Genomic DNA, 13,294 nt, shown 5'->3' with positions numbered 1-13,294 from the left:
AAGGCCTAAAGACCAAATCAACAATACAATTAAACATTCATAATCCATAGTAAAATCATGTATCTCAAAATCCCTTTTTAAATTCATGCTTGATAATCTTTAAACCATGTTCTAGTGTTTACAAGTCCATGTAGTTTTTAGGATAAACCCCACGTACCCTAGATTATAAAATTTGAAAGATGGAACCCGGATCTTGAAACTCTTCTTGAAGATCTTAACTTAGAAGGATGAATTCTTGATTTCTTGTTCTTGGAGGTGGCTAGGGTTTTTAGTTTGAGAGAAACTTGAATAAACTGCTATCTAATGCTCCTAAGGGATGATATTTTATGTTATGGATGGGATAGGGTGAATTAAAGATCCAAATTTCCCTTAAAAATGTGAAAATAGAAACTGAAAATTTGGGGCGTACGATAGAGCGTGCGTCGCACGCTAATCGCGCGCAGCTACTGTCTCTCTCACGAAAATCGCTGTAACTTTTTGCTTGGGTATTGGATTTTAGAAAAATTGGTATCGTTGGAAAGATAATTCAAAGAACTTTCATTTGATATATAGTAGGCTCTATAATTAGTTATATACAATAATTTATGGTCTATGGAAGTTGACCCAAGTTTAAACTTCCACTAAAACTTATTTGGTAGAAATGTTTTCAACTCGTCTTAGAGTTAGGGGATTTTTGTGACCTCAATTCATATTCAAAGATACTTTAACACTATAGTTTTGATCACCACACATATATTAACAAGGAATCATCTACTTTGGGTTTATACGCGTAGGAACGACGGTCTTGATTCTAGCTCGAAAGTACAGGGTGTTACATTATTTCCTCCTTGGGATCATTCGTCCCCGAATGATGGGTAGGGACCTTTTGAAGCTCTGGGAGTGTAGAATAAAGAACGCAGTCTCACATTGAATATTTTTCCTCGACAAAATATGTGAAGGCAGCAAACAAGCTTCATGATAACTCCTAGTGAAACGTGAATGCACGAAACATGAGATAACGAAATATGGCATCGACATGATCTTGGCATGTGTTTTATGGCACATGATCAAATCATTGTAAGACATGAATTTTCCTAAGAATCCTCGATCTGATTAAGATTGGTATAATACATGAGATAGGATTCTCGCGGGACATAAGAATATTATCCTTCTCCATCTTACAAGATACGATTAAAAGACTTACGCTTGGAGACACTATTTGTCTACGCCCTAAACAATAACATGCATGCCTCATCGTTTCCTAACTTACAATTTTCCCCATACACATCTAACTACACGAATTTGATTCCACTGTAATATACTTCTATGTTGAAGCCTCACTCAGAGGAAAAAAGTGCTAACTCAAACTATGAAACCATGTACTCTACCTCATATCCAGAAATCATCTCACCTCATCACTATAATTCAACAACTCAAGTCTTAATTCAAGGAATACTAACCGCATGACTACATTGGTTTATTTCTTCACCCAACACAAAATTTAAGCCTATCATTACTACACCCACTACATGGATCCCTCTCCACTAAGACCAACAATTTCAATCACTCTCACAAATATTTTCACCACATTTTTCCTTCTTAGCTATTTCTCACAACAAAAGTTCACCTTCTTCTTTTTCCTTTCACCTAAAACCTCAGCTCGAGAATCACGTCAAATTTCTCACCTTCAAGAATATCTACTCCCATACCTAACACACCACTACGCTTCTACAACCACCATCATACTAATATATGGAGGATCATTAAGGGACCCGAGCATAAACATCATGAATGAAAGTAACATTATCAGACCATCACTCATACTTATTGCACTTATTCGAGGAGGGACATGAAGTGAAGATTCGATAGAATACAGACGGAGTGCTTCCGATATCAAGTGTCTTGATCATAAGTTAAGGGTCGTTCGGTACAAACAAAACACATTGTGGTTTCCTTAGGACAGACCAAAATGAGAAACATGGATGCACATATCATGAGCTATACGACATAAAGTCAAAATTTATGTCGTTAACAACTAAGGTAAGGATTTCACTTAAAGTGATTTCTCCCCATCCAAAGAGCTGAAATTTTCCATGAGTTAGCATAAACTTTATCACTTTGGCTAATTCTGACATAAAATGATTCCACAACACACAAAAACACGTTTTTCTTATGACCAAGCATGCTGTGAAACATAGGTTTGGATCATGAGCAACATAACATATGGCTCGGATACTTGGAGTATTGGGTCACTGAGGTACATTATTGCTTCTTGTTTGGACGTTGGAACATGACATGACTTACATAGAGAAATCAAACCTTAGACATTTGTAGGACTTGAATACATAAGACATTGGTAGAATGAACTCTTAAACTGAAGTAGGAGGAACACACTTGAATAGAAGTAGGTTCATCATGACTCTTCCCTAACTTGCCACAATGAGAAAAATTATGAAACTACCTTAACTCACCATCTACCCCTTAGATCAAAGTTACAATCCTAGACTTAAGAACTTAACTTCTTATCAATCTATAATCACAATTCTCAATACAATAGGGAGGGGGGTATCGATATACACATGAACACAAACTTCCCTCAATAATTTAACACAAAGACACTAAATTCCTTCTGAGACATCGGGATACTAATCATAACTTCCTCTAACCCCAAAATCATTCACCCATGACTAGCATCATTATAGGCATGGACATTCACGCTTCTAAACACTTAAGAGTTAGGATTTCTGTTCTTGGCAAAGAAGAATGTTTTAATTTGGGGAGAATATGAATTTGGGGATACAGTGATGCTTTGCTACTCAAATTTGGTGTTTAGGCCGAATTAATGTGGGTGGAATTGACCCAAAAGCCGCTGGAAAAACGTAACTGAAAACTGAAGGCTGAAGGAGAGCGTCCGTCGCACGTTGTAGAACCCCGGAATGGGGTGTGCGCCGCATGATCCATCGAATGCTACCCAGGTGCAGACTGAAGCATGCGTCGCGTGCAAATCGTACGTAGCTACTATTTTGGACCACCAAACATGCCCTTACACTTGTCCAAAATTTTCAAAACTCACTCGGAATATGCTATTGACTTCCTCGATCGTGAATCAACTTACAAATTGACTTTCTAAGGCCAGGAAGGTCGAAAATAAATCATCAAATGTAACTAAGTCCTTTTTTTAACGCTTAGAAAAAGAGGATCATTCAAGTTGTCAGCCCTCTAAGACTGCTACTAAGTAACATCAAATCGAGAAAACTACGGGGTGGTATGACTACTTAGCATATACTCTAAAGGAATTGCTTTCCCAGAATGCTACTCTTAAATTTTGCTATTCTCAATCATCATCAACCTAAAACTCACATTCTCATGAGCATACATACACATCCTTACTTCTTATCACATAAAAAATCCACTCTGCACTACTTAACCTTCTAACATTAGACCGTTAATCACATAACTTATATCATAAAAATCTTACCTAACACCATACTACCAAGGGGCAACTTATTCCAATATACTTACGTCTTTATCAACTTAATGACTCACCCGTAATTCATCATTTTTAACACCAGTCCTCATATACACATATACCTCACAACTACCACTTAAACTTTCATCAATTATCAACCTAGGCTCTTTCACAAATCACTTCAAGACTACTAATTCATTCTCGTAAAACATACATCATTAATCATAAGATACTATTCTTACCACCACCTTCTACATCTACAATTCAAGTTTCTAGTCTAGCATCAATCATCTACCACCAATAAAGCTAAGCATGCAACATAATATACCAGTCCATCAAATTGGGAAATCAACTCCAAATACTCATTTCATTTAACTACTACCTACAATCACAATACCCTCCATGACATTACTATATTAGCTTAACATTCACTTCATACCTTCTCACACGAAGTACTAGTTTACGACCACTAAAGAAAAGAAGGATAAGGGGGTAAAGTCACATAATAAACATGGTCAACCTTAATCTTATATTATAACCCCATACAATCTTATCTACTTATACGGCTTTCTCATATCACACTTGCTTACCCAAGCATATATTTAGATTTCCTTCAAATTCCATGAACAACTATGAGTCTATAATTATAACTTACTGGCTAATCTAGTCATTTTCATACTTCAAGCAAACAACAATTCACCTTAACTAATAACTCTTTCTCTACCTTCTACTAAACTAACACACAAGGACGTATCACTTCATCACCAACTCAATCTCATGCAAAAAGATTCGGTTATACATATATTCAATAAATCTCCCTTACCACTTTTCTTGCCATTACGCCTTTAAATCCCCAATTCCAACCAACACAAGAACAACAAGATGAATAAAAATTTGCTAGTGAATCGAAATAGGCCTCACACGGCTTCACTAGACTTTGATTTTGTGTTTTGAACAAGAAAACGAGATGAATGGCAAGTCAACTATGCTAGTGAATCGAAATAGCCCCACACGGCTTCACTAGACTTTGAGTTTCAACAACACAATGATAACAAGATTACAAGAGATAGAAACTTGACACACAATAATCAATGATCTAAGAATACACATCTTGCTCTGTATAAATAAAAGTCTGAGTCAAACATTTCCCCGATAGACTACTATACAATCCACACATGCTACTAGCTACCACATTAGTCTATCACTATAAAAGGGTAAATCATCCTCAAACATCGGTTATTCAACTAAAATATTTATTTACACAAAAGTCACCCTCACTCTGACTTCTAACTTTGTGACTTCATATCACTAGCTTCTTGGTCTAATCTCACTACCAATAGGTCATGACACCGATACTTAACTTATACTACTACTCCGGTGGAAATACAGTTCCAACATTCTACTATACATCATCCCCCCTTAAGCATGACATCTACAACATAAATTCTAAAAAAGACTTAATACACTTAATACCACAGGCTGAAAAGTATGATTTCATCAGAATCAAAGTTCACACTAGAACCAATACACTTTGAGGCACTAACGGACTTTTCTCAAGCCCTTGTAAAATTTCAAAATCTTATATGACTCAATCCGAAAGGACCATACCATTTAGACTCTAAACTTTTGCACTTAAATTACCCCAATCATGACACATATCTGAGCACATCAAAGTAAGGAAAGAATTGAGATGACTTTTACTTTCATATGGGCGACACCATAGCATAAATTGAGTATGAAAAAGGAACATTCTGACTCTATAGCATGAACTAGAACATGAAGAAAGAGAGACATTCCTAAATGCCTTGTAGTTTTCTACTTATAAGTGTGGCGCGCTACAAACCCATAAACAAGATTCTACCCTACGTGATTTCACAGACACCCTAGGACCATGAACCATGCTCTGATACCAAGTTTTTCATGACCCAAACTAGGGCCTGGCTGTGACGTACAACTCAAACCATGAAGGCCCGAAAGTCCTACTCTATCTAGTAGTCATGCACAACAATCATATAATAAAAGAAGATGCAGAAATATGATTTAATACGGAAACATGGTCATACTCTGGATTTAGTTTAGTAATATGGAATGAAATCCGAAATCAACTAAACAACATCTAGAACAGTCTGTGAAATCTCTACTAAGTAATCAAATGACAATTGTCTGAAAACTGGGACAAGGCCCCTAGTAGACCTAAATCAAAATAAATAACATAATCTGAAATACATAAGCCTTCTGGAATAAAGAAGGCTCACCAACTGCACACTTCAATGTTGTCTAAAAACTCTACGGCTTAGCAGGACCTCTGGACTGAGCTTTAGACCCTGGGAGGTAGGGGGTCAATACAATTATACTGGTACGCAGAGAAAATCCAAAATAATAATTTATATTCAACATATATGAGAGTAATTTAAAAACAGTTCATAAATATATCATATAGTAAGAATCACATGGGCATTTTTAAAATATTCTATAAAATCATCTAAACTTTGTGATACTCTTTGTTTTACTTCTGCGCTAGGTGGTATACCCTACAATTCTGTAATTCCACGAGCTATATGGAATCTGCCATTAACTCAGCAGCCAAGCCCCCAATCCAAGTGTGCCGCAAGGATTGGAGTCTCTGTCTCTACTATGCCATAGGGCCATCGCCAGCGTACAGTAAAAAAATTTACCCGTATCGGCAAATACGATTTTAGGCTAAGAGTTACTTGAACTCAAGCCTTCTTCGGCTAACCAACTAACCCTCTTTAAGCCCATTTGTAACTCTTTCAAAAGCATTCATTCTCTGAAAACATACTCTGGTATGGCATACATAGTTATGATATCGTCATATCATTGACTTGCAAGTTATATCTTTGAGCCATTTCTAACATATTACAAATCTCTGTTTTCAAAACATAAAATTTGGGACCACCATATCAATAAATCATTTCAAAGAACACTTTCTTTAAAACTCATGTAAACATATGTATGCAACTCTCTTTGTCAACCTTTCAATGATACAAGGTGGCCATGTCAAAGTTCTTAATCTCATACAAATCTTTCTCTTTTAACAAAATATATTTACATCAAGAAACTCCCTCTCATAAATCTCTAAATCATACTCAAAATAACATGGTATTTGAGTGAACTATTTTCAAGCCATAAATCATGCATTTCAAATCCTTCACATTAAGATCATAAACTTAAGGTTATCACAAGAGAGGGATTTCATAATTTGTGCTCTCAAAACAATCTTCAATCTAGATTTTTCATACATATACATGTAAATCAATTTAAGGGGGAAGGCCTAAAGACCAAATCAACAATACAATTAAACACTCATAATGTATAATAAAATTATGTATCTCAAAACCCCTTTTTAAATTTATGCTTGATAATCTTTAAACCATGTTCTAGTGTTTACAAGCCCATGTAGTTTTTAGGATAAACCCCACGTACCTTAGATTATAGAATTTGAAAGATAGAACCCGAATCTTGAAACTCTTCTCGAAGATCTTGACTCAGAAGGATGAATTCTTGATTTCTTGTTCTTGGAGGTGGCTAGGGTTTTTAGTTTGAGAGAAACTTGAATAAACTGCTATCTAATGCTCCTAAGGGCTGATATTTTATGTTATGGATGGGTTAGGGTGAATTAAAGATCCAAATTGCCCTTAAAAACGCGAAAATAGAAACTGAAAATTTGGGACGTGCGACAGAGCGTGCGTCGCACGCTAATCGCGCGCAGCTACTGCCTCTCTCACAAAAATGGCTGTAACTTTTTGCTCGGGTATCGAATTTTAGCGAAATTGGTATCGTTGGAAAGATAATTCAAAGACCTTTCATTTGATATATAGTAAACTCTATAATTCATTATATACAAGAATTTATGTACGATGAAAGTTGACCCAAGTTTAAACATCCACTAAAACTTATTCGGTAGAAATGTTTTCAACTCGTCTTAGAGTTAAATGATTTTTGTGACCTCAATTCATATTCAAAGGTATTATAATAGTATAGTGTTGATCACCACACATATATTAACAAGGAATCATCTACTTCAGGTCTATACGCGTAGGAACGACGGTCTTGATTCTAGCCCGAAAGTACAGGGTGTTACACTGCCTAAACATGCTTTTCAGCAAAATCTTACCAAGTTAGGTTTAGTGACCCATCATCTAACTTGAGGAGGTGTATTGGCACAAAATGTAACCCCATTTAATTTATGTTTGTTCGGTTATTAGTTAGTGGTTTAGTCAGCACTATTGTTTCAGCAATCCTAGTTTATTTAGGATACTGTCTTAGTTATTTCAGCAATTACTCTGCTTTTATAGTATCTAGATGATCATTTTATAAGTAGGAGTGTCCAACTAGAACAATAGAGATGAGTTGAGGTGTTTAGACGTGCATACTCAAAGATTGAGTATTTACTTGTCAACCGAAGTAAGTGTTTTGTCAATTTATTATGCCAAAAGAAAAGCATCAAAGATAATGAAAAATAATGTAAATAAAATTATATAACCATTTGATTAATATAGTTGTTTTTTCTCCATTGTCCTATTGTAACTTAGTTTCCAAATTAATAAATAAAAGTTCGCAATGCACTCATGTTCACTTCCCTTTAAAGGTTCGAACCATATTACTTCAAATCTTGAATCTGGCTCTGATCAATTAATTGGTAATGAATAGGAGGGAGCGCACCACAATTTATATAGAACTTAAAAAATGATAAGTGCTCAGTTCTGGTTTCTAAATACCTTAAGGGTTCGGTCGGGGAACAAGTTATCCCAAGATTACTTATCCAGGATTGTTGTCTGACCCTCAATGTGGGATTAAAATAGTACAATCCTGGGAGAAAATATCGCACGAATTTATTTGAACTTAACATGGGATTAACTCCCTTATTTTGATTCTGGTTTATTAAGGCACTCACACCATAACTTTAAAAAGTAAAATAGATTCAATCATTTCTTCAAATCGCTCTTCATTTCTAAGTTCATAGCCCTCCCGGTAGCTTCATCGATATTACCTACCAAATCAAAATGAGGGAAATGCGATACTTTGAAGTACAAACGGTACATGGCCACAGACGACTTTATTAAGAACTGAATGTAAACAAAAAAAAAAAAAAAATTAACTTGCAACTCAGAAAGAATTATACCATCAAAAGAGATCACACTAACTTCTCCGTTTCCATAAATGTGTTCTTAATTTTGTAAAGCCTCTTGACTACATCATTCATGGTCATTCTAGATTCCGGCATTTCCTTTGTGCAATCCAAAGCCACTTCTATCATGGAAAGTATGCAGATTTCACTTTTCGAAGCGATATTTTCCTCATCATGAAAAATATCAGCATCCACAACTTCCATTATAGTTCTTGGAAATGCTCGCGTTATCCACTCCCTCAAGCCAAGATTTTCATTGGATATCTCTTCATCTGTTGGCCTTCTTTTTGCCAAAACTTCCATCAACATGATGCCATAACTGTAAACATCACCACTAGTAGACACTATTCCCTCCGAGCCATATTCTTAAAAGAACGAAAATGAGAAAAGAATTACTCATCCGATGTAACAATTAATATTTATGTACTTTGAAGGGCTTAATTATGATCTGTAATAAAAAAGGAAGTTCTTCGATATATAAGTGAAATAGAAAAAGACTAGTATACCTGGTGCAATATATCCAAGAGTGCCCAATGTCTTTGTATGTGACATGAACTTGCTTACTGCTAAAATCTTAGAGATGCCAAAATCACCTACATGAGCCACCATATCATCATCCAAAAGAACGTTGGCTGGCTTTAGATCACAATGAACTATTTGGGTGTCATTACCATGATGTAGATATTCAATTGCCATGGCTGTGTCAAGCATTATGGTAACTCTTTGAAGAAGGTTTAAGTGGCGATCTTCTTTGTACAACCAATTGTCAAGACTTCCATTGGGCATATATTGCAGAACAAAGGCTCGTATGTGTTGGCTTGAGCACGTAGTGATCACCGAAACAATATTTTTATGTCTAACATTTCTCATCACTTCACATTCAGTGTCAAACCTTTTGCATACTTCCTCATGATGCAAATCCAGAACCTTTATTGCAACCACAATTCCGCTCGGCAATGTGCCTTTGTACACAGAGCCAGAACCGCCCACGCCAATTAAATTGGATCCATCAAAATTATTTGTTGCTCGTTGAATCTCATGATAAGAAATCAATTGATAAGTCCTCATCTCTGGAACCTTTTCAACATCTTTGGACTTCCCATTCTTCTTTCGTTTCTTTATCCAAATTGAGATGACCAACAACAATATCAGAAAGAATGAAATAACTACCAGAGTAACAATTTTCAGTGCAAGCTTCTTAGATTTTGCTTGTTGTTCAGGATTAGTAATAGCACAAGCAGGAACCTCCGATATGTTCCTTCCACAAAGACCTTTGTTCCCAAGAAATGATTGCAGAGTGGAATTCGCAAACACACCACCACTAGGTATTTCACCCTCTAAAGCATTAAACGAAACATTGATGCTTTGAAGGTATGAGAGCTTTTCAAAAGACTTAGGAATAGTACCTGACAAGTTATTTAAAGACAAATCCAAGATCTCCAAGCTTATCAAGTTTGAAAAGGATAATGGAATTGGACCTGAAAATGAATTGTTCGATAGGGAAAGTAACTGCAAATTTTGGAGTTCACCCAAATTGCTTGGTATCATCCCTGAAAAGTGGTTACCAGAAATATCGATCTCTACAATGGCTTTAAGTTCTCCGATATCTGATGGAACTTCTCCCTCTAGAGAATTTAGCGAAATGTTTACAAAGAGTAAACCTCTCATCTTCCAAATGCTTAAAGGAAGCTCTGATCCAAAATTGTTAGAACCCAAAAAAAGTTGTTGCAGCATGCTAAGATTCCCTATACAATTTGGAATCACCCCGGAGAGCTCATTATCAGATAGACTTAATCGAACCAAATTAGATAAATCACATACTACCGCCGTAATATCCCCCTGTAGTTCATTGTTAATTAGAAATAGACCTTGGAGTTGTTTAAGCCTACCGATCTCACGAGGAATATTTCCGGTCAAGTTGTTATCTTGAAAAACTAAGGTTGTAAGACCGCTCATGTTGCCTGTACTAGTGGGAATGAATCCACTGATTTGTGCATCTCCAATATGAAAGTATTCAACATTAGACGAAAGATTTCCAATACTACTGGGCAAAACTCCATTCAATGGATTCGATCCCACTTGTACATATTGCAACATCCTACAATTCACCAAAGAATCGAAGAATCCCAACTCAATAAGTTGATTATGATGAAGGAACAGTTGTTTCAGCTTGCGAAGATTTCCTAAATTATTAGGAATGGTGCCCGTGAGACGGTTTACTGATAGGTCCAATGACTCAAGCTTTGTAGCATTTGTTATGTACCGAGGAATTTCCCCTTCGAGCTGATTGTTTGCCAAGAAAAGTTGTATAAGGTTTGGAAAATGAAGAAGAACCGGAATCCTACCTGAGAGGTAGTTGAAACTGAAAACAATAAATTCCAACGAAGATATGTTGAAAATAGAATTTGGAATCTCACCTGTAAGATTATAATTTTCTGAAAAATCTATTTCTCTTAAATTTGATAGCTTCCCCAATTCCGGAGGAATTTCCCCAATCATGCTATTATTTCCACAATGAAGTTTTTGCAGAGTGGAAATATTGCCCAATGAGGTAGGAATTCTACCATTTATTGGATTATAACCAATATACAACTCCTCGAGCTTGGTTAAACAACCAACATTTCTGGGCATTTCCCCAGTTATGTTGTTGAAAGATATGGACAAAACTTTGAGCTCTTTGAGTTGACAGATGTTGGAAGGAATGCGACCAGAAATTTGATTGTAAGACATACCTAGATGCTCGAGATTTGATAAAATATTGCCTTCACCAAGCAAGAGAGGACCAGAAAGGCTATTAAATGCCAGAGACGCGACAAGAAGGGAAGAGATATTAAACAATGTTGTGGGAATGGAACCTGTCAACTGGTTACGCGACAAGAACAGCTCTGCAAGTTGGCTCAGATTACCAATTTCCTTTGGAATATTGCCACTGATTCTATTCCCATGCAAACTGAAGTTCATCAATTTTGTGGCATTTCCAATAGAAGGAGGGATTCTCCCGGTGAGAGTATTGTTCCTGAGATTTAAGACTCTGAGTTCCGGTACATACCATGTACCGTTCCACATTTCACCACTGAGTTTATTGAAAGCCAATGAAATGATTTGAACTCTTTGGTGTTGAAATAGACTTGCTGGAATACTTCCTTGGAGCTGGTTGTTTTGAATATCAATCACTCGCAAGCGAGGCAAGTTGCCTATGCCATAAGGGATGTTACCGTGGAAGCTGTTGTTTCCAAGATTGAGCTCCCTGAGAAAGGACAAATTGGCCAAGGACGGCGAAATTGTGCCTGGAAGTTGCAAATCCGGAAGATTCAAGGCCACAACCCTTTGCCTTCTGGGACTACAAGTGACACCGAACCAAGAGCAAAATGAAGTACTATTCTTGGTCCAATTATTAGCCAAAAAATGACTAGAATCACTTCTAATAAGATTTCGAAAAGCTAGTAGAGCCTCTTGGTCTGTTTCATTAGAGGAAGTAACCAATATCGACGCAACAGCGTAAACTTGAACTAGGAAGAGAAGTATCAATAAGAAAATGTGTTTCTCCATGCTGTTACTATGAATTGGAAACACACTGCTATCAAGAGAAATGGAAAAGGATACCCATATTAGAAAAAGAAAATGAATCTCCAGTTGACTTATTTCACAAGTAGACGAAAAGTTGTCGGTCTTGTACCTCTGTTTGTTCCAATTTGTATGACATAGTTTGAATGGACACGACACAAAATTCAAACAAATGTATGACTCTATAAAAAATTCTCATTAAAAAAAAAAAGGAACCTTTTATGTGGTGTATGTTACAAATTGACTGGCCAACTTTGTATATATGGTCCAGTACCAAGTCAATGGGAAAATAAGAAGCAAAAGAGAAAAAAGGCTATTAGTGTGAAAACAAATTAAAAGGAGGAAGAGAAGTAGCAAAAGGAAAAAAGAATCTTTCTACTTCCCCTGATAGTTCACACCACTTAGGTTTTATTTTTGTTTATCCACTCAGTATTCGTATCTGTATTGGAACCAGGCTAATTCAGATTATTTCTAATTAAGGGTGGAGGAATTTCAACCATCCCATCACAACACGACACTGCATGGGATGCGTTTGACAATCGGAACAGAAGTAGGCTAACTCGTAATAGAATGAAAAGAAAAACTAATATTCTATGTATTTTCTTGAGTAAAACACTTAATACCCCCGAATTATGAGCAAATTTGCTACGACACAGTTCAACGTCACGTGGGTTCTATTATTCCCTGAACCAAATTTTAACGTATTTTTGTCAACCTTTTTAGCTGACGTGACACTTTTTGTTAATCTTTTTAGCTGACGTGACACCTTTAACGTGAACCCCGTTTTATGTAATAAAAGGGTCACATCAGCAAAAGGGCATAAAAATACACTAAAATTGAGTTCAGGGGTAATAGGATCCCTTAGAAGTTGGAGTGTGTCATAGCAACTTTGGTCATACTGTATGCTTCTCTCTTTTTTCTTTATATTGTTGATTGCCAAGTCAATGGGATTCAATATCTTAAAGTAACACTAACACATTGACCAAAATAACCTCAAACTTATGTGGAACTGAGGCATAGTTGTTGTTGATCGACGAAAAACACCACACAGTTGACAAACATATCGTAGATCACTCATTGTTTTTTGCGATAAATGGATACGGTTATATTCATATCAACAGGTTGTCTACACG

At 36.3% G+C, this 13,294-nt stretch overlaps 1 protein-coding gene across 2 annotated transcripts; it reads right to left on the bottom strand.

The window, feature by feature from the left end:
- Window positions 1-8,397: 8,397 nt before the first annotated feature.
- On the bottom strand, window positions 8,398-12,540 carry LOC107870313 (receptor kinase-like protein Xa21). Of its 2 annotated transcripts, XM_016716803.2 has the most exons (3): window positions 11,015-12,348; window positions 9,104-10,942; window positions 8,398-8,962 (listed from the first exon to the last, which is right to left on the bottom strand). In XM_016716803.2, the coding sequence occupies exons 1-3, from the start codon at window positions 12,144-12,146 to the stop codon at window positions 8,604-8,606; spliced, it is 3,330 nt and encodes a 1,109-aa protein (XP_016572289.2). In that variant the 5' UTR covers window positions 12,147-12,348; the 3' UTR covers window positions 8,398-8,603. The 2 variants fall into 2 exon arrangements, with proteins under 2 accessions (XP_016572289.2, XP_016572291.2); XM_016716805.2 differs by having other exon boundaries at window positions 9,104-12,540.
- Between the last annotated feature and the right edge of the window lie 754 nt (window positions 12,541-13,294).

Source organism: Capsicum annuum, chromosome 5 (assembly GCF_002878395.1).
Source record: "Capsicum annuum cultivar UCD-10X-F1 chromosome 5, UCD10Xv1.1, whole genome shotgun sequence".
NCBI classification, from domain to species: domain Eukaryota; kingdom Viridiplantae; phylum Streptophyta; class Magnoliopsida; order Solanales; family Solanaceae; genus Capsicum; species Capsicum annuum.
The sequence above is the reverse complement of the archived record's forward strand: the minus strand, read 5'-3'. Positions and strand labels throughout refer to the sequence as shown.

Coding starts and splice junctions, on each gene's coding strand:
- LOC107870313 (XM_016716805.2), bottom strand. CDS start 12,146: ATGGAGAAACACATTTTCTTATTGATACTTCTCTTCCTAGTTCAAGTT. Junction 8,963..9,103: donor TCTTGGATATATTGCACCAG/GTATACTAGTCT, acceptor CGTTCTTTTAAG/AATATGGCTCGGAGGGAATA.